General features: G+C 42.6%; 1 protein-coding gene across 1 annotated transcript; it reads left to right on the top strand.

The window, feature by feature from the left end:
• The first annotated feature begins 565 nt into the window (after positions 1 to 565).
• olfml2a (olfactomedin-like 2A) lies at positions 566 to 27,203 on the top strand. Its single transcript, XM_085179495.1, has 8 exons — positions 566 to 882; positions 10,510 to 10,773; positions 11,744 to 11,851; positions 11,986 to 12,162; positions 13,641 to 13,878; positions 20,869 to 21,168; positions 21,373 to 21,558; positions 24,559 to 27,203. Exons 1-8 carry the CDS (start codon positions 814 to 816, stop codon positions 25,161 to 25,163), a joined length of 1,947 nt encoding a protein of 648 aa, XP_085035621.1. The 5' UTR covers positions 566 to 813; the 3' UTR covers positions 25,164 to 27,203.

Here is a 27,203-nt window from a genome sequence, read left to right on the forward strand (position 1 = left end):
TGTCAGCAGCACAAAATCATACCAGAGGTTTCCTGATATGTTTCCACACAAAATGTGTTGATTGAACGATTCATTTAATTGGTTTAACAAAAAATCCTCTGAAGATGGCGAGCTACAGACCACGGGTAGCTCGGGACTTTTGCGCAGTACTGTAGATTGTTCGGGATCTGTCACCCCGACAGTCACAGAAGTTCTCAACAATGCGGCGCATCAATGTCCAGACGGTGGCGCCACAGGCATTCAAGTGTATATTTGAGCTTAGTCTTGTGAAAGTCTATGCGACTTTCATCACCGCCTTTAAACTTGCAAAGAGCGACGCAGTGTCGGAGAACAGTTAAATGCACGGATGGAAAAATCCAAATCCAAATCACAGTCACTTATAAAGTAGTTTAATTTAGTGGCTATGGATAATAATCTTTCTACTTTTTTTTCTCTAAGCACATATTTGTAAATCGAAGCTGTCCGTCCTCTACACAGTGAACACACACACACACACACACACACACACACACACACACACACACACACACACACACACACACACACACACACACACACACATTATGGGCATTAGCGTGTAAACCCCTCCCATCCGCGGAAGATAGCGGATGACGGATGATGCACACTACGCGCCTGGCTGAACACAGTGCGCACCAACATCCAGCCATCCATACATCCACACGCATACTGTACGACCCAGTTCTGTGCAAAGTGGAAATGGAGCTGAAATAGGCGCAGCGCTCTGGAATGCCTGCAGCACCTCCCGCTTTGGATTTCTAAATTTTATGCGCACAAACTGACGCACGAGAGAAAATGTGGAGCTATACGAAGCTGCTGGCCTGTCTGCTGATTCTGTGTAAAAATGCGTCCTCACAGAGCAAGGTAAGAACAGACCACTTTACTTTGTGGGACTTTTCTGCGCGTTTTCAAATCAAACTCTAACAGCGCTCACTCCGTGCTCATGCGCACCTCTGACTGTGATCCATTTCACGGAGGCTCTCAGACAGACAAATAAGTGGCTCCGAACACCTCCCTCGAGCCGGAGCTTTAAATTTCCTGTCTAAGGTCTGCAGATGGTTCGGGTTCTGTGTCATTGTTTGTGACTCGAGGTAATCCTCCCAATGAGGGCTTTTGTGCGACAACAGTAACCATCGGTGCCTGTAATGACACCTCCAGTGCGCTCAGGACCGTGGCAGCAGAGTGTGGGAGAGATGGCACTCAGTGGGGTAACGGTAATATCTGGCTGCCGTGTTTGTACAGCTGCTGGACTACAGTAAGCCCTCACTCTCCCTCAGCTTAATCCAGCTACACACACACACACACACACACACACACTGCCAGAAGATACAGCACATGTTCAGTATGCCTGTGGACCAGAGGCACGATTGTCTGTGTGTGTGAGAGAGACTGTCAACAATCGTCTGCTGCTGATTCTCTCAGGGTGGCCCCTTTAGCACCAGTGTAGGTCAGTGAAGAGTAAAACCCATTATTAGTACAAGTGGTACATGCATAGCAGCAGTTCAGGGTGTAACATGCGGAGTAGCAGTACTGGCAACACTTTCCTGAGTTCCAGTGAAGAGCAGTGACAATGTTGCCATCAGTGCTTTCAACTTTGTGTCACTTTGCACCGTTTCAATACACAAAGCCAGAACATAAACATGTTTTTCTTCCCAGCTGACCGAAGAACTCGTCTAACATTTGAAGCATAACGTCTGAATCTTTCATGTTGACCTTAAAGCTGAAGAAATGTCTGCAACTCGACGAGTGGAAACTCCAAAGCAGCGTACTCATTTAGGAACTTTCAGCAGTACATATAGGTGGAATAAGCAGGTGTCTGCTTACTTGTGGCAAAATGTATAAATTAGGTAACAGCTGATACAACCCACAGTACTTGGTGAAAAGTCAGTAACCAATGAGCAATCACTGGGGCTGAAAAACAACCAATAAGGAAGAGCACTGCTCCTCTAATGGACTTGAGTTTAGTTCCAAAAGCAAGCCAGTCCCAGACTACCAGAACTGACCACATGAACACGTCTGAGGACATTTCTCACTCTTTTAATACAAAGGCTCAAAGTTAGGGTTAATGTCACTTTGATAGACAGCTGTGTCAACAGGCATCTGTAGGTGAACGCTGCTAAATCTGACTTTGGATCATTTCAGTCACTCCACCGGTCTTCTCTCTTATGTTTGTGCTTTGGAGCATTTTAACAGGACTGACCATCCAACAAGTCTGTGCTTCAGGTTTAGTGAATGAAATTCTAGTATTTTATGAGTCCCCTGCATCTAAATATTGGAATTTCTGGCTTGGAAAAAAATGTCCCAAGGCTTGTTCAGAAAACATTAAAAAAAAATGCTGGTGTTGAGGCTTTAAAATGTGTCGTCCACTTATGATAAACATTTATGATAAGATCGACTGGATGTAACAGTGGAACTGGTCGCTGTAGTGCTGTGACATTACACTGGCTTTTGAACTTCCTTCTTCACCTCCTCCAAACCTGGAGTTTTTGTGGCTCTTTGTAGCCAGAAATGTGAATGGATTACTAAGTTATCAGCTAACACTAGAACACTTAATTAACAAGATTCATTTATAGACTGTATGAGTACCTCAGACATGCTCAGATACCTACTAATAAGTGCTAAAATACACAAAATAGTGTGTGAGTCCAACCCCCAAATAGGTGGGGTTAGCTTTACAGGCGATTTACAGACGTTGCTCTATTTCCTTAACACAGGTGCAGTCAGTTCATTCCAATATCAAGCACAAGCAAGACATGCTGTTTTTTGGTGCAATTAGCAGTAAATTCTGTGATGCAAATGTTAATAAATGAGACTGCATACTTGATTTAAATATTCCCCTCTCTATATTTGGCCCCTTGAGAAAGGAACTCCTGGAAATATATATGCAACAGGGTCAGGCACATATATAAAAGCTCCCTCCTCTTCCTCTTCCTCTTGTAACAAACCCAGTTTGTTAATACTGAACTTTTTGTGCTTTTTTCCCCCAAAAACCCAGTTTGCGCTGGTCTGACCAGTGCCTTTCTGTGTGGAACTTGAATGTCCACCCAATGTTTGCACGGTCCTAAAAACTGATAGGTGGAAGAGAATGGATGGATGCACTCTGCCTCAAGTGGTCACTTTAGGAATTGCAGGTTTAGCATCGCCTTGATTTTTGTAGCACTTATTTTTATGATTTATCCTCTAAGTAAGGTTATTAAAGTGCACTGATTCTTATATAGCAATATGCATCCATTCATACAAGCACTGTTTCAGTGCTTTCTAACATTCACACTATGATGGATGCATCGGGGAGAAACTTGGTATCTTGCCTAAGGATATTTGGCATGCACATTTGGGCAGCTAAGTACTGAACCAGCAACGTTGTGATTAGTACATGACTGCTCAACAATTCTACATCAAAAGTAGAAAATGATAGAGATTTTTATGACATCTACACAAACAATTTGATGCCATTTATTTATTATTTTAGCTCTATATCAGTGTGAAGTCATGCCTCGCTCATTGTGCAGCAGCAGTGTCATGGCTGACTCCTTGTTACTGTAGTCAGACTGGTGCTTTCAGTAAGAGCAGCGAGGGCACCAGAGGGTGGCGTGGGAACCGGCATATACACCTGCGTTTTATTTTGGTTGTAAACAAACCCGAGGACAATCAGGACAAGGTCAACTAGGGGGTAGGGAGGAATAAAGAGCAGAGTGGGGAGCTGAGTCTGCCTCAGCGAGACAGTCTGTGCCATTTAGGCAGCGGCAGAGCCGGGGCACGATGAAATATTTATGGACTTGCAGGTGCTGCAGTTTGCCTTGTAGTCTTCAAATGTGCCTGAAATGACTTTTCTGTCATGCTGCCTTATGCCAACACAACTTCGTTTAATTGGGGGTGTCACATGGAGGTTGATGAAGAGTCAACATTATCAGTCTGCAGACAGTCACGTCTCTGTTTGTGGTTAAAACAAAGCTGTGGGAAATGAGAGACTCGTGTGTCTGTCACACTGAGGCTGAAGAAAACCTTTTCTCCCCCCGACTCGTTCATCCTCTGCAGCTCTGTACGTTACGGGAATTTTACTAAGATGTGATTTTAGTTGGTACACATGGTTCTCTTATTATTGCCCCTTTTCTTAAAGATAAATTAAATAGTTTCATGTGTTTAAACATTACAAGGGTTAGACCCTTTTCACCCTGTGTGCAGCTCAATTTGTAATTGAGAGGATTCAAAGAAAAATGTTTCCGATTTATGTCACTATCTGCAAATTCTCCTACTGAAGAAAATAGTAAAGTGTTGTTCATGAAGCCGTCGCCCAGTGAGCATACTCTGACTCTGATACTGACCAAATAATCTCAGTATTTTAATCCGTAGACCTGAAACTAGAGCTTGAGATAACCGAGAGCAAGATAACCGATGGTCATTTTTCCGTAGACGTCTTTAATAGCAGAACCCTTCCTGAAACCAGAGAGTCTCCACCTGCTGGTGGTAAAACAATCCAAGTTAAAGGCTCCTTGCTTTTCAGACCCAGAAGCTGCTTCCATCCTACAGTTACTCGTCTGGACACCTACAGCAGGAAGGACATGACTTTTTTGCACTTTTGGTTCCCTCACCTGGAACATGAACTCCACGTTTAAACTGTGAAACTTTTAGGACTAGAGAAGTTGTTGAGAACCTTCAACTTAATGACACTGAACACGGGAGGTCAGCAGGGGTTAAAGTCATGTGACTTCGGTGTTGCTCTTTTCACTGTTGTGTCAGTTCCTTAAATTATTTATAGAAGAGATGCCAAGTATTAACAAATAGTAGTACTGTTTAATCATCTGTACATGTAAGAAATGAACACAAATATATGAATTGCAATTTATTAGTGAGATAAATGAAAACAGGCACACAATAAAGGAAGGGAAAAATAAATCATTCATAATACATTTGCACTGGTTTTATTTCACATCAAAGCAGAGTTACTAGGCTACAGTCGCAGCTGTTTCTCCTGTTTCAGCTAAAGTGAAATAACATTTAATCACATTGACAACTATGTAAGTATGTTAAAAGCTTACCAACACGTTTTGCACCGTATCAATAGTCTGACTTTTTAGATAAGCTAAAAGTAATCCGTGGTCATGCTTGGATCTTTTTATTTTAGCACACTTTAACAACAGTTTGCTGACAAGTCAAAAACTTTCACAAACACACAAACAGAAGATGTTGATGTTGCAGCGTGAAATACCTGTAAACTACTGTTAGCTTCCTCTATGCTACATTAGCTCTGCTGTTAGCTCTGCTGTTAGCTCTGCTGTTAGCTCTGCTGTTAGCTCTGCTGTTGCATTGCAGAATAAAGACAAAACAATATAAAACTGATTCATTATCCTCATCATTATCTAATCAAACTTCTTGGGTCAGTATCAGACTGATATCTCATTTAAATATCAGATCTGCAAGTCTAGGTTTTTAGCGAAGCACGGTCATGGCTAGGTAGCTAAGCTAAGCTAACTAGTGGCTAATTCTAAGTTGTCATTTAAAGTTGAGTTCCTTAATGCTAGCCATACTTGACCGTATTTACTTTGTTGAAGAACTGTGTGGAAACCTGTTCACTGTGAGGAAACGCTGCTAAACCAAGCGCACCGGTTACAATATAGCTTTACTTCAATGTAAAGGTCAGAATTTGTGGGAATAGTTAGGTTCAAGTAAAAATAGCATTCACATTGATACCACCAAAGCATTGCATTTGTTGAATCAGTTTGTTGAATGAATGGCTTTAAAATGGAGTAGAGGATCTGTGTCACTGCACTGATGGAATTTGCAGCTCTTAATGGCTCCAATAAACATCTGGGGTGAGAAATCATCTGGAGAAAAGGCTTTGGCAACAGCAATCATTCCACTCATGGTTGAAGTCACAAAGCAGACACTAATAATTAGGGAAATGTGTCCTTGTACTTGAAGTTATTACGATAGTGCCACAATGACAGATTGATTTGCATCTGTGAGATTTCAGCGGATTTGCACCCTTAAAAACCGACAAAATAATTATGTGTCATAAAAAAAATTGTGTTTAGTATTTTTCGGAGCTTTTGTAAAACGACTGCGGCTGAAATGAAACTCATGAAGGTGTATATGTCTTTGAGTAGAGACTGAAAGCTTTATGTGTTATTTGCTCAGATACACAGATCCAGCAGGAATGTAGATGTGTACCCCTAAAAGCTACGAGTGCTTGATACACTTTGTGCTGAGCTAATTAACATCTGCACGCTAATGCTGGTAGTTTTGTCTGAACCAGCGACTTCAAGGTTCATCTCCAGACTGAAGGCTTTAATAAAAATACCAGGTTAATTTTTCAGTACTGCTAATTAGATTAAAAATCAGGTCGGAGTTGAACGTGGATCACTCTTTGGCTCTCGAGTACCCTTGAAAGGAGATGATGAGGATTTTAAAGGCATAGTTGTTGCTATAAATCTTAAGGGTTTGAACTGACGGTGCCCTCTCTGGGCATTTGTGGGAAAATGGTTGCAAAGACAGACAGAGTGCTGATGTTTGGGTTTGAGGGAGGATGAAAGATGCAGCTGAACATACTGTACCTGCCTTCTTCACTACACAGTTGTCCCAGTGATTAGCAGCTGGCAGATCTCTAAAAGGGGAGGATATCCTTGTTTGTACGGGCACAGCTGCAGATACAACAGGCCGGTGCTCCCGAAACACTGGCTAATGAATGCGGCGGCCTTTTGTGTAGCACGTTGTGTGTTTTAAACAATCCTGAGCACAATTGGGGTTTGGCTTCATCACTGTCAGGGCACGTTAGCTGTTAACGGCTGCAGCAGTTGATCTAATAGAGCTCCTTGCAGTGTGCAGGCTCTTTTCCTCCCATCGTGCAGACGTGAGTTCACATTTGAGCCGCGTTCTTTTTGACCTGAAACTTGACTGCACTTGATAGGTCGAGGCCAAAGACTCAGAGCTCAAAGCATGCGTTAAATGCGCTGTACTCTTAATTATTAGCACTGGTAATTGTGTTGGCTGTTCCCATGCTGATAGGTCAGCTTGGCATGGGATGCTGGATGGTCAGTTAGGCATATAGGCACATCTGATTTGACAGATGGAGGAAGCAGCTGCTCCGACCGGCAGAGGGATTCAGATTGTTCACAATAGGTGCCACAAAAAAGCCCACAAGATAATGACTCAGTCCTTCTTGACTTTAAACCAGGCACCGAAGTCAATCTTGCTGGAATTTCTCCACCTTAAAGCTGATGTTGCTATGCAGCGGTTGGTGTTAAGCTGGGGTTGAACAATGCAGCTCAGCGGGGCCATAGGCAGAGCCCCTGCTAAAGAAGTTTAATCTGCTAATCCGTTCTACTTTCATGTGGGTGTGTGATTTGTCAGGCTGCTGCCTTTACACTTGACATGGGTCAGGATTACCTGGGCTCTGCACACAGGAGTCCTGCCCCATATCAAGACCCCCTCCCAGTATGTGTACTGTAGAGTAGGGGAAATCATCCACTCCCCAAAACGAAACACCCTCTACACCTCTCCCATCACTCGGCCTGCATTCCTTCACTAATGAGCCCCCCCACCACCACCTTTACCACTAACCCTCTTTGCCATCACTAAGCCTGCAGCTGCACTACAGAAAGACTTCAAAAGCTGTGCTCAGACCAGGACAAACAGTCACAAATTCATTAATATACCATCGACCAAAACATAGAAAATACGTGAGATTTTATGTAAATAGTCGACTCGCTGTGTTTTATATTGTAGCAAGGTCCAGAATAATCAGTGGAGAAAGTTAAATATTTACTAATAGCTCACAGTCTCATTTGCATGTAAAGATGAGGAAACGTGCAGGTGATTTTCATGTCAGCCTGCTGACTCCATGCAGTCCGATGCAAATAATGGAAACGCTGACAAATGAATACATGAACTGTTTTCCTCTGACCAACAGTAATCGTCTGTATTCACATTAAACGTGTTAGCTTAGAGACACATCTACACAGACAACATGAACATCCGCACAAGTGACTGTACAGGCAGCAGGCCGACGAGTGTGTCAATAACACATTGTGATATATTGTGTCGCCTTTTTTAAACTGCGAAAGCTGAATTTTATCAGTATCTGGGTTTTTCACCGTGAAGCAGACAGACTCTAGACAGCGCCGTCATTCAAACCTCAAACACCAAACTGATGCTAACCCTCACAAGTGTGCAGCCGTCCGTGAGATAACGAGCTGTGACAGTCACATATGGATCCACGGCCTGTGACACACTTAATGCAACAAACTCTGCTGAATTCGACTGAACGTTTACCTGGATCCAACTTTGTGGAAAAATGTCACATTAACAAAATAAAGCTTCTCACATCTTATTAGTGTTTTGCCATTGAGTTGATTTAGCGGTCTTTAGCTAATGTTATCTGAGGACGGCGGTGCATGAGATAAGCCGTGTCCATAAAACATCAGCTTTACGCCTACACAATATATACAGTTATGAGGTGGGTTTTGTCACATTTACAGACAAAGTAAATGTATCCTAGTATAAGTCTTTGACTTACAGCTAGCTGCTGGATGTTGCATCGTGTACAACAATAAACTGATCAGGTCAGAGAGTAACTTTTGTGCAGGTGTAACACTTTGAACACTTTAAAGACTTTCTGTGAATGTGTTTTTCAAAGAAGCTCAGAAAAGAGACACTAAACTGATGTTGGCTCGTGAGGTCGGAGGATCAAATCCTCCCTCCGAGCTCAGTCATGTGAGGGCTGAGCCACAGCTCATTAATGAAGAATCTCAGCAAAGTGATCCCACATGTGCACCTGTCCTGTGATTTATCGCAGACCCTAAATCTCTAGGGAGGGATGACAGGCCGGACCTCCTCCAACACATGGTCCCAGCTTTGAATTATGGTCTGAAAAAACAATTCTGCAGAGTGAGAAACAATTATTAGAATTTAGTCGTGAAAATGCTGCAATTCATTCATTCTGCTAGTAATAAAGACGCAGATCGTAACAGTTGTCATGCAGTGTGCTGTACATGTATCGCTATAGTGCCATCGATTTATTAGACGTTAAGAGGACCCGATGCTACATACATACCTAGCTAACTCAAATAAGGTAAAATGATGAGCCTTTGCTTCCTGTCATGTGCTTTAAAATTAAATGTGGGGAGTCTTGGTCTTTGTGTCATTTTTATATGTTTTACCGATGGCTTACCGTAGCACAAAGCTGTAAATCTGAGTGAATTAGCTGATGTAACCTGACAGCTCGCAGTCCCTCTGTGTTTGCAGGCAATCTGGTGTTAATGGACATTAAGCAGCATCACAACAAAGCAGCTATAATGGCATGACTGAACTTTCTTAGTGCAACAACTGAGTGTAAATGTTTCAGTGTGAGACTCAGACTGCCAAGTTACCATCATCACCTGAATGTTTAATCAAATATCCAGTAAACCTGAAGGTTTCTCCCCTCGTGTCAGCTTGCACAGCCTCAGGTTGGAAATGTCTGCTCTGGCTGCTGTATTTAGCTTCTTGTTTTTTAAGTAAGCCCTGCCAGAGGCATTGGCATCATGCTTGGCAGCAGCAAGCCAGCTGGTGATGAAGCCGAATGATTTATGTTTGTCTCAGAAGGCTTCCTGTGAGTCACAGCCGTTAAAACTCCAGAGAAGGGAAACACGCTGTTATTTTTCAAGATCAGTTTCCTTCCCTTCCTTTTGTTTCCCTGTATTAAAAAAAACATTCGTTACTCATTAAAATCCAGCAGGGATTAGACTGGATGACTGGAAAAGCTGCGGATTCCCTGGTAGAGGAAGGAACAGTAACACGCAACATTTAAAATTCAATTCAGTTTTATTTACACAGCACTAAATCACAACAACAGTCGCCTCAAGACGCTTTATATTGTAAGGTCGACCCTACAATAATACACACAGAGAAAACCCAACAATCATATGACCCCCTATGAGCAGCACTTTGGCGACAGTGGGAAGGAAAAACTCCCTTTTAACAGGAAGAAACCTCCAGCAGAACCAGGCTCAGGGAGGGGCGGGGCCATCTGCTGTGATTGGTTGGGGTGAGAGAAGGAAGACAGGATAAAGACATGCTGTGGAAGAGAGACAGAGATTAATAACAGATATGATTCAATACAGAGAGGTCTGTTAATACATAGTGAGTGAGAAAGGTGACTGGAAAGGAAAAACTCAGTGCATCATGGGAATCCCCGGCAGTCTACGTCTATTGCAGCATAACTAAGGGAGGATTCAGGGTCACCTGGTCCAGCCCTAACTATATGCTTTAGCAAAAAGGAAAGTTTGAAGCCTGATCTTAAAAGTAGAGATAGTGTCTGTCTCCTGAATCCAAAAAAGGTTGGTAGATAAACAGAACCATCCAGGTCAGTAATGCAGAAGCAGCTCGCTCAAGACAGGATTAGAGCGAAGATGTTTTCCACTTTGTGTACCTAATGACATATATGACACAACATCACAGAAAACGACTCTCTTTCTTTGGCTTTGAAAAGAACATATATCACGTTGTTTCTTTCAGATTTTCGGAGAGACCGAGCCTGTTCGCATGACGTCAGAAGGTTCAGACTGCCGCTGTAAGTGCATCATGCGCCCTCTGAGCAAGGATGCATGTCTGCGCTTGAAGAGTGGCAGTGTACGCGTGGAGGACTTCTACACAGTGGAGACGGTCAGCTCTGGATCAGACTGTAAGTGCTCGTGCACAGCCCCGCCATCTTCCCTCAACCCCTGCGAGAACGAGTGGAAGATGGAGAAGCTGAAGAAACAGGCCCCGGAGTTATTAAAGGTGAGATCATGCAGCATTAGGGGCGATCGTGGCTCAAGATTTGGGCGTTCGTCTTGTAATCGGAAGGTTGCCGGTTTGAGCCCCGGCTCCGACAGTCTCGGTCGTTGTGCCTCTGTCAGGCGAGGCTGCCCTGGGGCGCACTGTGGCTACAATGTAGCTACAATGTAGCCACAGCTGCCCTGGGGCGCACTGTGGCTACATTGTAGCCACTACATTGTAGTGTAGCCACTACAATGTAGCCACAATGTGGCCTCGTAGCCACATTGTAGCCACAGTGCGCCCCAGGGCAGCTGTGGCTGCCTTGGCAGCTGTGGCTACAATGTAGCTGCCATCACCAGTGTGTGAATGATTTGTGTATAGTGTAAAGCGCTTTGGGGTCCTTAGGACAAAGTAAAGCGCGATACAAATACAGACCATTTACCATACAGTCACTGTGATTATTAGAGTCACAGCATGTATTTGTGCAAAAACACAGTTTTCTTTAGCCTGTTTTTCCCCCACTAGGAGTCAGGAAATTCAGACACTGAAAATCCTGTTAAGTTTTGATGAAGTCATGAAGAAAGTAAACGTAATCAATGTAATTTTACAGAAAACAAAATAGCATTTATTTCAGTTATTTCAGTTATTTTAGTTTGTTTAGTTTGCAAAATGTAACTAAAAGCAAAGCAATAACAACCATCTCTGCACAGAATCGGACAAACAAACTGTACCACATGAACCTAAAGGCCACTCTGATGTCTCCGGCTCCACTTGGAAGAATGAATTAACCTAATATGATTGCACTTAGGAGTAGAGCACAAACATAAAGCACTGAGATGGACGAGTGCACTCAGGCAGAGTGATGTAAATGCCTCTGGAGGGCACTTCAGCGATTACTGTGGTTAAACAGAAGCACATAAAGCTGTCAGCTGTGTCACGAGGAGACGATGATTAATGACGTTTCTTCTCCTTTTATCGTATGAACGAACAGCTCCAATCGATGGTGGACCTCCTCGAGGGAACACTTTACAGCATGGATCTTTTAAAAGTCCACTCCTACATCAATAAGGTGGTGTCTCAGATGAACACCCTGGAAGAGGTAGGCAAAACCCACACTGACATGTTTATAATCAAAGTGTCGGGCAGGATGCACGGGCTTGGGAAGTTTGAGGATTTTGTGATTTTTTAATCTCATGGACAGAGAAATGTGACACTAATGATGGTATGTTGTAGACAATCAAGACAAACCTTACACGTGAGAATGAATTCGTCCGGGACAGCATGTTGAGCCTCACCAACCAGTTTAAGAGATACGAGAACTATTCCAACATCATGATGAGCATCAAGAAGGAGATCTCCAGCCTCAGCCTGCAGCTGCTGCAGAAAGACTCAACTGAGAGCAAAGCACAGGTTAGGAACACAGCTTTCAGTGTGTCTTTGTGCCAGCACGGGTATGTGACAGACTTTAAAAACAGCACTGTGTGTTATTAGTTAAATCACAAAACTATTAAATGAAATTAAACTGAACACATGCCCGTAGTTATGTCCTTGTCAGTTCTGAGTTCTCTGGCATTACAAACTTGGATTAGCTACGATATTGGTCATAATCCAAACAAAACAAACAGTTTGATGTTGCGTCACATTTGTATTATTGTACTTTTACTGCTTCTGAGTAACCATGTTCAAGAAAACATTGCTGAGAAAATATTGTGCATCGTTCTTAAAGGAATTTATGGGTCTCCTCAGGGGACGTTTGCTGAAACAACACTTTAACTAGAAGCTGAAGGACATGTGTGAATACTGCATGTAACATGTACTGTTATCAGGAAGTACCAGTCAAAAGTTTGGACATCATTTTATTACTTTCTACATTGTAGATACAAACTTAAGATATCAAATATATGAAGCAAGATATGTGGAAGGAATATATTGATAATATATAACTCTATAAATGTCTTATAGTTGAGATTCCTCAAAGTAGCCAACCTTTGCCGTGTTTCCATGTTTGCCTGTGTGAATCAGGCCTTTATGGTCAAATAGCTGCTAAGAAACCACGACTAAGGAAAAGCAACAAGCAGAAGATTTGTTTGGGCCAAGAAACACAAGAAATGGACATTAGACCAGAGGACATCTGTGCTTTGGCCTATAAGTCCAAATTTGAGCTCTTTGGTTCCGCCCGCTGTGTCTTACTTCAGAAAAGCTGAACGATGGTCTCTACATGCACGGTTCCCACTGTGAAGCCTGGAGGTGGAGGAGTGACGGTGTGGGGGGCTTTGCTGGTGACACTGTTGGGGATTTATTCCAAATTGATGCACACTGAACCAGCATGGCTACCACAGCATCCTGCAGCCACATGCCGTCCTTTGGTTTCTTTTAGTTGGACCATCATTTATTTCTCAACAGGACAATGACCCCAAACACACCAGGCTGTGTGAGGGCTATTTGACCAAGAAGGAGAGCGATGGAGGCCTGACATAAACCCAATGGATCTCTGGGAACTCCTTCAAGACTGTTGTTAAACCATTTCAGGTGACGACCTCATGAAGCTCATCAAGAGAGCCAAGAGTGAGCAAAGCAGGAATCAAACGGTGGCTATTTTAAAGAATCTTAAATATAAAACATTTTTCATTCATAGTGTTGATGAAAAAACCATAAATGAGATGGTGTCCAAACGTCTGACTGTACGAGACAAAGAGAGAGATACAAACATAGAGATACATTAATATGGAGGAAAAGAAGGATGTAGCAAACCTCTGAAAGAAGAGCAGTAGCAGTAAGATTAGTCATCATTTACTATCATTACACCTGAAGGGTGAACTAATCACCCACGTTTAAAACACACAGGCCACTGTTACTAATATCCTGACATAATGTGAATTTCTTTCCAGGCTACAAAAACCAAGGAGGCTGTAAAAACACCCAACAAAAAGAGCCCTGCTGTTAAACCCCCTCCCAAACCCCCCAAAGAAAAGGTTGTCAAGCCCAAGAAAGAGGTCGTTAAACATGGGAAGCTGGTGAAGCCTGATCCTACAGTCAAAACCAAGGTGGTCGGCCACCAGCCTGGCGTGGTGAGGGGCATCACGTACTACAAGGCCTCCAAAGCTGACGAGGATGAGCACAGAGGAGGTGAGGGTTTCGGTTCTCTGTACGCCCTCCACGAGCTAAAACAAACAGCGTGTTCACACGTTAGCTGAGTTTGCTCTCCCGTGTGTGTGCGATCATCTGTGTGTGATCCACTGTGGGTGTTGAAAACGATCCAAATTAGTTTCCTCAGCAATCTAATCTGAGCCTACGTGATACTTTCCCGGATCAGGATCAGCCTGCAGCCAGAGTCATGGAAGCAGAGCGTGCACGAGCTCGATGTGGTTCCCAGCAGAAAGCCTTCCTGAGAATCTTTAAATAGTGTGAGATAAGGCCGTAATTGTGTTGCAAACTCTACACTTGAGTTAATAAAGCTGGGATCCATCACTGTGTGGCACATGTGATCCCCATAATGCAAGGTTTATTCCGGTGTTGTTTCAGGCAAAGCTGTTCCAGCGAGTGTCCAATTGGATTGCTGCTGCACATTCAGCGAGCAGGAAATCCAAATCTTTTAATGACAAACATGGAGCTGGTGGAATGCTGTCTCAATGCAACGCTGCCATGTCCATGACATGCCTCTGCTTCACTTCTCACAATAACGTGAGGGGACCCTCACCAGTGCAGAGAAAACATTTCCTGACTCCTTCCAATCCTCTTTAAGTCTAGCTGAGTGAATAGGTATGCTGCGTTTGCACAGGGCACACGCACATAAGGTTGTCACACTCGGTGTTCTGCCATGTATGAGAATCTGACAGAGCCCACCCGCTCTTGTCAAATCGCTGTTCGGCTACATTTCCATAATCTGCAGCACGGATGCAGGGACCTTTATTCATCCGGGAAAGCTTGATGCTTTTTGTGCGCTCGGCACATTTGGCTACAGTGACACACAGTTTGTGTTAGCACACCTGTCAATCACAGTTTCCTTTAAACGTCACTCTTATCCAAGTGGATAACTTGAGTCACCCGCTGTGCAGCTGTTATGGTGGAGGAAACTATCCATGAAGGTCAAAACCAACAAGACGAAGCCCGGAGAGAATTTACAGAAGAGCAACTGTGTTTGGCTCAGCGTTGCATTCAGATCGCAATTCTGATTGCAAAAGCTGCCGGTCATGAAAAAAGGTCAAAACCATTTTGTAAACTCGTTCAGAGTGTTGTTCAATTTGCCATTTCAACATGGAGGTCTGTGGAGACGGAGTCACCTTTGAACCAGCGTCTCGTGACCTTCAGGAGAACCGCAGCTGTTTGCACGAAGGAACTGGTGTTCAGTGAGGAAAGTCTAAATCCCTGATTGCAGCCATTCACCAACTCTCTGTGGACGGTACTCACGGTCATTAATCAGTGCTCATCTGCATATTAACTATGAAACTGACCTCACAGGACATTGAAACCTTGTAGTAGTTCCAGACTGAGACTGATGTTTGGCTTTTTCTTTAGAACGTGGCATCATGTGCCATGGCCTTGCATATCTTCATCACCATGTCAAAGCATTTTACAGGCTCTTTTTATTTGGTGCAATGTGTATCCCATCTGCTTTACCAAACACAGATGAAGGCCTGTCCTCGAACACTTACCCAGCATTCATTTTTTCTGAAGGATTCTGGTAATGTTCTCAGAATATTGTTGCCACTGGTGCCCATGAGCTCCATATGCTTAGAGTATGTTAAGGTCTCTGCTTGTAGCACTGCTCCCCACATCTGTCTGTCAGGACCAAAGTCACTGTGTGAGGACCAGAAGGAGACGGAGTGCATTTTACTAACGGCAACAGCAGTTTGAATTTATCAGGAAAGAAGCAAAACATGTTTTGTTTTTGATGAAGAACTAGAGTAAGCATTCAGTGTGTGTATACAGTGTGGATGGGAACTGATAAGAATTCAGCAATTTATATTCCATTATTTATCACTTATTTTTATTCTTATTTATCTCTTATCACATTATTTATCACTTATTTTTATTCTTATTTATCACTTATCACATTATTTATCACATTATTTATTCCATTTCTTATGGATTCTCTCATCGATTGGGTTCTCACTGGCTTTGCTTTGTCAGTCACCACCAAGCAGCACATCAAATACTAGGGGTGCAACGATACTCGTATCGATATCGAACCGTTCGATACAGTGCTTTCGGTTCGGTACGCATATGTATCGAACGATACAACATTTTTAATTTATTTTATCAACTTTCCTTCTGATGATGCTGTCTGTGTTGAGCGCTCAGTGGATCTGCGCTCGACAGTGCAGCCTAGGCGGAGTAGTCGAACACAGATTCACTGAGCGCAGGGCAAGCTAGCGAGACAGAAGCTAGGCTAGTTGCAACATGGCAAATTGAACCTCCCCCACCCTCATTCAGATCTGGCGTTTGGAACTATTTTGGTTTTCATGTGATGTATGACCCTGAAGGTAAGCCTGTCATGGACAAAAGTAAAACAGTATGTTGGATGTGCCAGCAATGCTCAATTGGTGGGAACTAGTGTGTTAGCGCAGTTAGCTCGTTAATGTGTTGACGTCTTCCAGCCCCACTCATGAGGTGATCCGCGGTAGCTCGTTAACGGAGATTTGCCGTGTTGTGACGTTAATGTCATTTCAGATTTACGCTGACAGCACTAGTGGGAACACAACCAATATGACTGCACATTTACTCCGACATCATCCTAGTGCAAAGACAAGTGGAAGCAGAGAAAAACAACAAGCAGCATGCTACAAACTTTACCCGAGTCATTTAGACAGCCGTTAGCACATGATTCTCCTTATGGGGACCTGATATGTTTAATATGCTGCTGAGAATATAGCCCAGAAGAAGCGTATAGTATAGCTTTTATTTTGGAAAGAGACATTTCTCCATAATAAACTCTCTTTTCCAAAGATGAGTGATTCCTCAATCAGATACAGGGCTCGCAAAATCGCTAGCCCGACGGGGCTTTTTTCCAGTCGGGCTACCAAAATCTATCTCTGCCCTGCCCGTCGGCCTATCCTAGGAAGGAAAAATATATGTCAATGCTTTTGCATTCTTTTGGAAATGTAGCTGGGTAATTATGTCATTGGCATCGGCCACTGTCAATATGTGACATACTGAAATCGCGTTTGAATTTGCGCTTGTTTTTTGCTTTCACTTTGCAATCGCGTGAACTGTGTATAGAGAGCGACAGTACTGATTGGTGAGTGATGATAATTTGCGCACCAATTCCTCTGACATCGTCTTATCAATCGTTAGCTTACTATGCAAACATGACAAGTGAAATCTCCCGCAGCTTAAACATGTGAGAGGTTGATCGCGCAGAGAATCGCTGAGCGTTATGTTAGTGCGTGTGTAAAAGCAGCAGGATATATATTTTAGTTCTGCTGAGCCAAATAAGACAGGTCAGCGTGAAGAAGTGACAGCCAAAGAAAAGCTTACCACAAAACGGAAAGGTTATGACAAATCAGACTATAAGGAAAAAAGAAAGTGCAGCTTTATGGTTTCATGGACAAAAGAATTTCTGTGGCTGCAATATGACGAGCTAAATAACCAGGGCTGCACATAAGTGGTCCGCAGGTGCGCATTCGCTGTCAAAATAAAAACCCGCACAAGATAAGAAGTTGCAACGCGTGTTTGCGTACATAAGATTTTCAGGAGGACAGACATTTGTTTAGAACTCTTAAAGATGTCGAAGAAGCTCCTTTAAGCAGTTACTGTGATGTTCCTCCACCTCCAAAGAAATGTCAGAAGGAGTCCGAACCACAAAAGAAGCGCGTATTCTCTGAAAAGTGGTTGCAGGAGGTGAGCTGGCTTCAAACAAATGATGAACGCACAGAGATGTGGTGCAGAATGTGCCGTGAAAATTTAATAAATGACAAATTAATAAAAAGGCATGAACATTTTTTTTGTATCGAAAAAATATCGAACCGTGACACCAAAGTATCGAACCGAACCGTGAATTTTGTGTATCGTTGCACCCCTATCAAATACATCACATTTCTGCACATAATTTTCATGCTCTGCAGTCAAATGTTTGTGCATTTTACAGATATTTCCCATTGTTGTTATAAGAGTTGGGTCATTATTCAAAAAAGCATTATGCATTACACATATTACTTAGAACACTTTAATGTAATGACATGAATATAGACATCATCTGTCTCATAATTACCATTTAACAATATAAACTAATAGGCTACAGTCCCAGAATCCAGCACAAACCCGTGTCCTAATGAGGACACACACGGCTGCTCGACTGCTGGGCTGGGCTCAGCTTGGCTAGCTCTTGGCTAGCTTAGTGTTAGCATGCTGTCTGTGTAGCTGCTTGTAAAAGCTGTTGCAGCATAATGGTGTTGTTTCTGTCATGGATGCAGTTTGCACTTTACCATTGCGCTCTCATCCTTTTCTGCAATAAAAGTAAAAGCATGTCCATATCCACACTGTACACTGTTCCTAATTAAAATCACCTGACTGTAGCACAAGTGCAAGTGGAACCAATAAGCAGATTGATGGGCAGGCTACGTCCACACGTACCCGGGTATTTTTGAAAATGCAGATTTTTCTATGCGTTTGCACCTTTCGTCCACACGTAAACGGTGTTTTTGGTCACTGAAAACGGAGATTTTTAAAAACTCAGTTTTTGCATTTAGTGTGGACGAGAAAAATGGAGAAAACGGAGAAAACGCAGCGTCAAAGATGTGCGCCTTGCGCCACGTTATTGTTTCGGTGAAATGAATTTCTACAATACTGTTACTGTTAATTGTCTCTGCAGTGTTTAAATGCTTACATATACACACACAGTTACTGTCCCTCCACACATACAACTCGGTTCTGCTTCTATGCCCCAGCTTTGTTTACTTTTTCCCACCGAGGCTTCTAGACTTCTGATTGGCCAACATTTCTACACGGTTAGGAATATAGCGCCACCTGCTGCTTTGGCATGTTCCTAGCAGCGTTTTCCTTCATTTCTGCCTTTACGTGTGGACGGGATTATTTTTTAAAACGAAAACGGAAAATCTCCGTTTTCAAAAGTACCCGTGTACGTACACCGTATCAATACCATATGTACCATGTAAATTAATGCTATAACTGTGAGCACAGGAAACAGCGCTGGTTACAAAGAGCAAATGTGAAACACTTTCAAAGTAAACATCGGTGTTTTCACAAACATGTGGCTAACGAGCTATCTACTCTGTGTGGTATTACAGGTAAGGCTGGATCAGGTGACCCTGAATCATCCAGTTAAGCCTCAGGTTGTGGGGGCATTTCATGTGGTCTATTGAGCACACTTTATTACTTTATTACTTCCTACATTTCTTAAACTCCAGCCGTTATTTCAAACACTTGTCATAATGTCGTCACTGTGTTTTTGCAGGGGAACATCCGAATTTAAAAAACAAACAAACAAACAAAAAACTATAACAGAATTACTGCAGTTTAAATTAAATTGACATACTGATTCTTCTCTAGCTCTCACCTTAAATACTGAATCTCCCTCCTTTTCCACTTCTTTTTTATGAATACTGTTCTTATCTTTAGCCATGAGAATGTGGATATTGAGAAGAATTTTTCATGGTTATCGGCTTCCCGTCTTTCTAAAGCTTCATCCGGGTGTTCTGGTAGAAATAACATGAAGAAGGTATCTTTACATCTTTATTTCAAACCGTGATTTTTGGAGTAATTAAAAGCTCTGAGGTGCCCCCTTATGGTCACATGTATAATAATAAGGAAGACATTTAATAATCCTCGATGGATCTATGATGTTTGAAACATTCATTGCCAACTGCAAGATTTTTCATAATATAATAACCCAGAAGTTATCTTTATTTGGCACCTTATCTACTTTAGTATTGGCTTTCTTTGTCTTCACACTGACAACAGTGTGCTAGTATAGTCAAGCATACGTCATTTAATGCTTGGCTTTTGTTTTAGTTAAGCATCAGGATTTTAACACTTATACAGCATTTAATGAGCTCTACTCTAGAACAGAATAGGCATAACACTCCATCGTACCCAACAAAGAGGACTGAAACAACTAATATGGGTAGTTTTGGTTAAACAGGTAAACAGTTTATTTCATATCCTGTCTCAAACAGCATTATTCAGAATCATTCATACAGAATTTGCCTTTGATGTGAACTTCTGGAGCACTGCAGGCTGTTACATTTGTCAACGAGCTGTATCCACTGTGCATGTGCCACCATCCATGGTTTACAAACTCTTGGTAAAGCTCAATATACCTACCTAGCCCAAAAGTAACCAAAACAACCCAAAAAACTATTTACAGCTATAAACAGCTAACGTCATCCTTTCTCCTGTCACAGCCTGAGGGATGCCTTTCCTTGTTTTGCAGTCTCACTGGAGTCTTTATTTGCAATGAAAGCTAACTCTGTGGAGTTTTACTGTTGGACGTTTTTCACAGCGTCAGAGAAGTCACTATATTTAGTTACATAAAGACGAGCAAACAGTGTTAGTGTTGTTCCTTTAATATACAAATGATTCAACTGGAAATGAGTAATATTAGTTACAGTTGTACTTGTGTGACAGCTAGCTTGCAGAGCAGGTTTAGCACTCTTAAATTTATGTTTGTGTTTTCAGCTACATATTTTTATCCAGTAACATTTTACTCTTTAGACACAAATTAATGCAGTAGCAGACTGAGCTCTGACCAGTTTGGACATGCGGAGAGAACCTCTTGCTTGTCCTGTGGTGTCTGGCACTGGGATATTAGCAGCAAAATATTTTGGTTCTGTGGGTTGGAGGGTGGATCGGGCTTGAACCAGAACAAGTCTGGAAACAAGCCTCGTTCCAACTGTGATCCCAGGAGTGTACAGATTTAGATCCGGAGACTTTTGGGACCTGCTCAGTGCCTCATATTCATATTCAGTGTACTGCTGGTTGCAGCGTGAGGGGAACACCACCTTCACTCAGAGTTAAATGCAATAATAAAATATAACTTCAACTACTTAAATGTTGTATTAATACAAAGTAAATTACTCAATATGTAATCTATAGAAGTTTATAGAGGAATGTTTCTGTTCAATCGTGTCACTTCGTGTGTTTCTGCCTCCATTTCAGACCATTCTGCCAAAACATACACAGTCCACCACGTCACAGAAAACCAGTCTGAGGACAGAGAAGCTGAGCTCGTCCTTGAAACTGTCGAGTCCACGGTGGCTGAACCCACTGAAACCACAGCAGCTCCAACCACTACAACTACAACTACCACCACTACCACCAGCGGCACACCTTCCACCACCTCGGTACCCACTACTGTGTCCACTCAGAGTGCACCAGCATCTGAAAGACCAGCTCCGACTATCATGCTAATGCTCGACAACTCCAACAACAACAGCCGACCCAGTCTCCACAGAGCAGGTACGTCATGAATCCTCACTGAGATCAGCATGCTCTGGGTTTCGGGCTTTTGACTCCAGTAACACAGACGATTATAGCAGCAGAAAATTGGGTCATTCTCTCTGCCAACACATGTCTGTGCGTGAAATTGATTTAAGCCCATGGTAATGCAAGTCACTCTCTCCCAGGCGTACATGGTGAATGTTCTGCTTATGTTACTTTCAGGAAAGATCCTCAACTGTGAGGGCACTTTAGCATCGATTGAACTGCCAGAGAAGCAGCACAGTTATGGGCGCAATGAGGGTGCCTGGATGAAGGATCCCCTGGCCAAGGATTCCAAGATCTACGTCACTAACTATTACTATGGCAACAACCTCGTGGAGTTCCGGAACCTGGACAACTTCAAACAAGGTGACAGAACTCTGCACAACACCGGCATCCAATTTCATGGGCTGCATCCTCCTGAGGCCGCATTTGTAGACCGATTACGTCACAGCGACGCGCCGAAGGCTGTCCAAATTCGTAGACTCCTCCGAATGCAGCCGACAAGTGCGTCCTCCTTTTCCCCGAATTTGAAGGATGGGTCGGGTGTGTCCTTCGTGGCCCACCATATCCCAGAATTCATAGCGCGGCCCAGCCAAACTCCAGTTTCCAACAATGGCGGCCGCTACTAAGTTTTAAAATTACTCTTACTAATCTTTCTGGGTCACAAAATAAACTTTTAACATATTTTCAGGCGAGAAAGTAGCTGTGTAAACATCAAATATCTGCTCGGTTTATCAAGATATCGCATATTTGCAAAAGTGCTTCGACGTTTTCGGAGACGTCTGTTACCCACCAACTCGATAGCTCGCCGGGAGCTCGAGGGTCACTGATGCGGCCGAGAACGGCACAACTCCCGGCACGTCATTTTCAGATCACCGCGGACTTTCGCTGCTCGGGTTAAACGTAATATATAAGTCACTTAGACAACCTAAAATGTTATTGTTGGGCTTTTTTCAGTGTTTTGTTTGTTCGTGAGTAAATCGGCTTGGCTGAGATTAAAGTTATTAGATTAGATTAGATAAAATAAAACTTTATTAATCCCTCGGGTGGGTTCCTCCTTGGTTTTTACACAGCTGACTAAACGTCAAACAGAAAACTAATTAAACAGAAGTATGAGACGGTCGAGAATTTACTCCAGTGTCCTGTTATATTTTAGATAGCAAGGAGCAGACGGCCGAGTTTATTAAACTCCACCGAGACAGCGGTGACGCTAATCATAAGGCTCGACCGTCCAATTTCCCCAGCCGTTTACTTCCGACTTCTGAGGATGCAGCCCATGAATTTGGACACGACCTATGTCTCTACATCCTCAGCCCATGACGAAGCTAAATAACATTTATTGTCCTGCACCTATCCGAGACCCAAAGCCTGGATAAAAAAACAGACAAATAAATTATTACTTTAATTGTTCTCACCTTTATGTATGCCTTAATGAGCTTGAGCAGCCACTACAATCAGGGTGAAAATAATTCTTTAGAAATGTAAAGTTAGCCATGTCTTAGTCTGTGTTACAGTTTGAATTGAAGTTTTTTGAAGCAGCTTATAGTCCCTACAGTGTTCACAGATACGTTTACTGCGTCTTTTAAATGATGTGATCTCAACAGGCGATCGTGGCTCAAGAGTTGGGAGTTCGTCTTGTAATTGGAAGGTTGCTGGTTCAAGCCCCGGCTCGGACAGTCTCGGTCGTTGTGTCCTTGGGCAAGACACTTTACCTACCGCCTACTGGTGTTGGCCAGAGGGGCTGATGGCGCGATATGGCAGCCTCGCTTCTGTCAGTCTGCCCCAGGGCAGCTGTGGCTACAACTGTAGCTGCCTCCACCAGTGTGTGAATGAATAGTGGAATTGTAAAATGCTTTGAGGGGTCCCAAAAAGCACAATATAAATGCAATCCTTATTATTATTAACATACTTGTAACTGCTTCAACTAATAGCTGTTTTTTGTTCTAACATTCGTGACACTGATTCATGCTGATAATCCAATGAGCTCTGTGAGATTGATGAGATCTGTGGAATGTAGGCTGCTTGGTTGCTTCATGGCTCCAGTGGGTGGGAAAATCCACTCCTTTTACATCCAAATCAACAGAGGAATTGGATTACACTCTCTAAGAGAGTTAAGATGATCTCCCCTTTTAGGATTTGACTTGTTGATCTAGATGTGGTTGGACAATGGGCTTTCTAAACGCACTTACATGTGAGGCGTCCTGCAGCGTGGTGAGCTCAGAGCTGTGTGCGGATGACTAGGTATCTTGGTGAGTGGCGGTGATGCCTGCTGTTCCTTGACATGTGCTCTGGCCTTTCCTTTGAACTGGGCACAGCAGAGGAGGATTACGTGTATGGCCTCAGGGATGGGCCTAGTGTGTGTGCACATGTGTGTGAAGGGGAACGGGGTGGGGGACGCACTGTTTTTGTCCTTCACTGGCCCTCAGTTATCATCATTATCAAAATTAGACATGTGGTTGAAAGGTTAGGATAGCAGTTGGGGGAATTATATATAGAGCAGAGGATGTGAAAGCTAATCACTCCATTGCAACATGAAGATGTATCAGTCGGTTACATCTCTGTTTTCTATACATTGTAACATATTTAATGTGTCTTCCAAAATCTCCTGTCCTGCACAAATGATAATAAAGCATACTATTGTATCTATTAAGTTCATAAATACAGAATCAAAGCTGAATTGGTAAAAAAGGAATTTGGAATTTATATACTGAGCAACAAAAACTCTTAAAATCATGAAATTAGATGTAGTCGTTGTTACTTTAGATATAGACATGACATATACTAATGCAGCCGAGCTCCAGTATTAGGTACAACCTCAGGCGCCGGTTTAGCTCAGTGCGTTGAACGGACGACTACACGCCATGTAGCTGTGAGCAGCCAGCCCGGGTTTGAGTCCGGCCCGGGTTTGAGTCCGGCCCGGGTTTGAGGCCCTTTGCTGCATGTCTGCTTTCCTGTCTTTTCTTCACTGAGTCTATCAAAGCTGAAAAAGGCCAAAAAAGTACAACCAGTGCATCGAGGGTTAGTGTTGAAAAAACCCGCCCAATGAAGTCGCTTACTTTCAATATTTCATTGTAGCTTTGGTTAAATAGTTTTCTATTTGGATGTTCTGTGGAAAAGTTGTATAAAAAGGGCTGGACAGTAACTTAATCCAGACCCTGTGTCTGTCTGATGAGTTACTAGCAATCTAGTAGATTTTGAGAGGTTGACGAGAAGTAAACATAATCTGTTCTTTATATCTCGCAGTGCAGCAGTCTTTGAGTTTTTGGACTCGATGCAGGAAAAAGTGCTGCTCATTGGCAGACTTAGGACTCTGGTTACCTACTAAATAAGCAAAAGCTAACGTTTGAATCTTCCCGTTTACCTCAGGGCGCTGGAGCAACCTGTTCAAACTGCCTTACAACTGGATCGGCACAGGTCACGTGGTTTACAGCGGAGCTTTCTACTATAACCGGGCCTTCACCAAGAACATCATCAAGTACGACCTGAGGATGCGCTACGTGGCAGCGTGGACGCAGCTGCACGATGTCGTCTATGAGGACACCACCCCCTGGAAGTGGAGGGGCCACTCCGACATTGATTTTGCAGTGGATGAAAGTGGCCTGTGGGTAATCTATCCTTCTGTTGACTATGACTACAATGACCAAGAGGTGATCGTCATCAGTAAACTCGATCCAGGAGACCTGTCCTTGAAAAAGGAAACCACCTACACAACGGGCCTCAAGAGGAACTCTTATGGAAACTGCTTCATCATCTGTGGCGTTTTGTATGCTGTCAATGTGTACAACCAGAAAGAAGGGGAAGTGAGCTATGCTTATGACACCCACACCAACACTGAGGCCATCCCACGTCTGCCCTTTACCAATGAGTACTCCTTCACCACCCAGATTGACTACAACCCAAAGGAAAAACTTTTGTACGCCTGGGACAATGGCCACCAGGTCACATATCAGGTGAGCTTTGTTGACGAGTGAGTGTAGTTAGTTTGTAGACAGTAGACTCGCCTGCGTGGCACCTAAACGGAAAGAAGATTCTTAGTATTCGACAGCCTAGAAGCAGCCATACTGGACTCAACGAGACAAAGGACGAACCAGCCTTCCAGTACGATGCACGCTATTCAAACAGCAGACCTCAAAGTGTACCAAGAAGCACATCTGCCTCCAACATGTATTGGGATATGACTGTACAATATGTTAATAGCAAGGACAGGGAACAGTGGAAATAATCTCACTACTTCAGTTAAAGTTGACAAGAAGCTCAGAGATGTTCGCTCAAATGTCAGCAGGCTGGCAGGCTTTACTCCAGAGAACGTTTAAAATAGACAGCTTTGTTTGTTTCTACATCACACTGCTTCAAACTCATGTTGAAGCAGTGTGCATGTGCTGTGCAAGTCATTCCTCCAGTTTATTGACCGAATTCTCCACTCCTAACTCGATTACACTGTCAAAGGTGGAAGAACATTCCTCTTGTTTTGCATGACTCATATTAACTTTGGCTAAACTTTTGTGAGGCAGTGCCAACCTACTAACCGTGCTTTTCAACAGTTCAGAATGAAGGACGCTATCATAATAGATTAGCTTAGCTTTAGTCATAAATGTCTCTTTATAAATCTTAGTATAACGTGCTCTTAGAAGCAGGCGTAGTATTTATGGTGTTATATAGTCAGTTACATAAGTGCAGTGCGTCTCTTAGAAAACTCCAAGTAATGTCCTGATATTATTCCGGAGATCATTTCGGCATGTTTTAGAAGCAGAATAGGAACCTGTGTCGGGACCTCACAGAGAGGAGGGCCCAGTGACACTTGTAGCATAAAGAATAAAATAGTTTGGCCTTCATCGGTGCCACAAGTCCAACCTGGTTAGGTATTAACTTGCTATCTATGGTAATTCACCAGTTAGCCAACAACAGATGTGCTGATGAACTTTACAATGACAGATCGGCTTCTGCCACCAAGTGTTTGCTATCCAAGATCCCACCACGGGTTGTCGGGCTCCTTCCCTTTAGGCAAGGCAAGTTTATTTGTATAGCACAATTCAACAACAAGGTGATTCAAAGTGCTTTACAGAGACATTAGAAACAAAAACAAATAAAAAGCATAATTTAAAATTGATTAAAACAAGCAAACTAACTAACTAACTAATTAACAAACAAACAAACAAACAAACAAAACAGTATATAAAATCAAAACAGATAAAATCAGAACAGTAGATAAAATCAGTAGTTAAATGTAAGTTTTGAAATTTAAGCTTAAAAGTGTGGATTTGGTGCTTTATTCAAATGCAGCTGAGAACAGGTGAGTCTTCAACCTGGATTTAAATAAACTTTGTTTCAGCTGATCTGAGGCTTTCTGGGAGTTTGTTCCAGATATAAGGAGCATAAAAGCTGAGCATTTAACTCAACCAATGAGATTATTTCTGTCTCTACAGTTCTGCTTTTCTTTTCACTTTGCCATCTTATCCATCCTGAGACCGAGCACTTTGATCGTGACTCCACTTCTGTCTCTTTGATGTTGTTTTGAGGGATGTGTCAAATATGAAAGATAAAACAAATAATGTACACAAAGTTTTTTGTATATATTTTCAGGAGTGTATTTGACAATAGCATACTGCTTTCTCTTTCCATGGATCTGGTTACATTTCTGTATAAAAGAAATATGAAGCTTTACTCATTTTAATGACAACTCTATGACCACTATTGAGTATTTTTTTTATAACAGTAGAAAGGAATAAGTGTGATCAGTCACCGTTAGCTTCATTAAAACATGAATGTTTTGTCTTTTGTTTGTTTTGACAACATATACTGAGGATTATAAGCTTTAAAGCCCATGAGCTAACTCTTTATAGAAGACTGCGTTCGTGTTTGCTTCATCTCGCAGCTCTGCAAGTTCAGTCATAACTGTAATGCCATTTGCAGTGATTAGTTCAAGTCTTTATGCAGATATGTTATGCAACATAAACATAGCACTTACAACCTGCTGTGTGTGTCTTTGCCATGAAATAAAATTTCCATTATAA

This window comes from Neolamprologus multifasciatus, chromosome 12 (assembly GCF_963576455.1).
Source record: "Neolamprologus multifasciatus chromosome 12, fNeoMul1.2, whole genome shotgun sequence".
Taxonomy (NCBI): Eukaryota; Metazoa; Chordata; class Actinopteri; order Cichliformes; family Cichlidae; genus Neolamprologus; species Neolamprologus multifasciatus.

What these genes read in the sequence shown, in the direction of transcription:
- olfml2a (XM_085179495.1), top strand. Translation starts at nt 814, where the DNA reads ATGTGGAGCTATACGAAGCTGCTGGCCTGTCTGCTGATTCTGTGTAAA. An exon ending in AGATGAACACCCTGGAAGAG is followed by an intron (nt 11,852 to 11,985) that starts GTAGGCAAAACC and finishes GGTATGTTGTAG; the next exon opens with ACAATCAAGACAAACCTTAC. An exon ending in CGAGGATGAGCACAGAGGAG is followed by an intron (nt 13,879 to 20,868) that starts GTGAGGGTTTCG and finishes CCTCCATTTCAG; the next exon opens with ACCATTCTGCCAAAACATAC.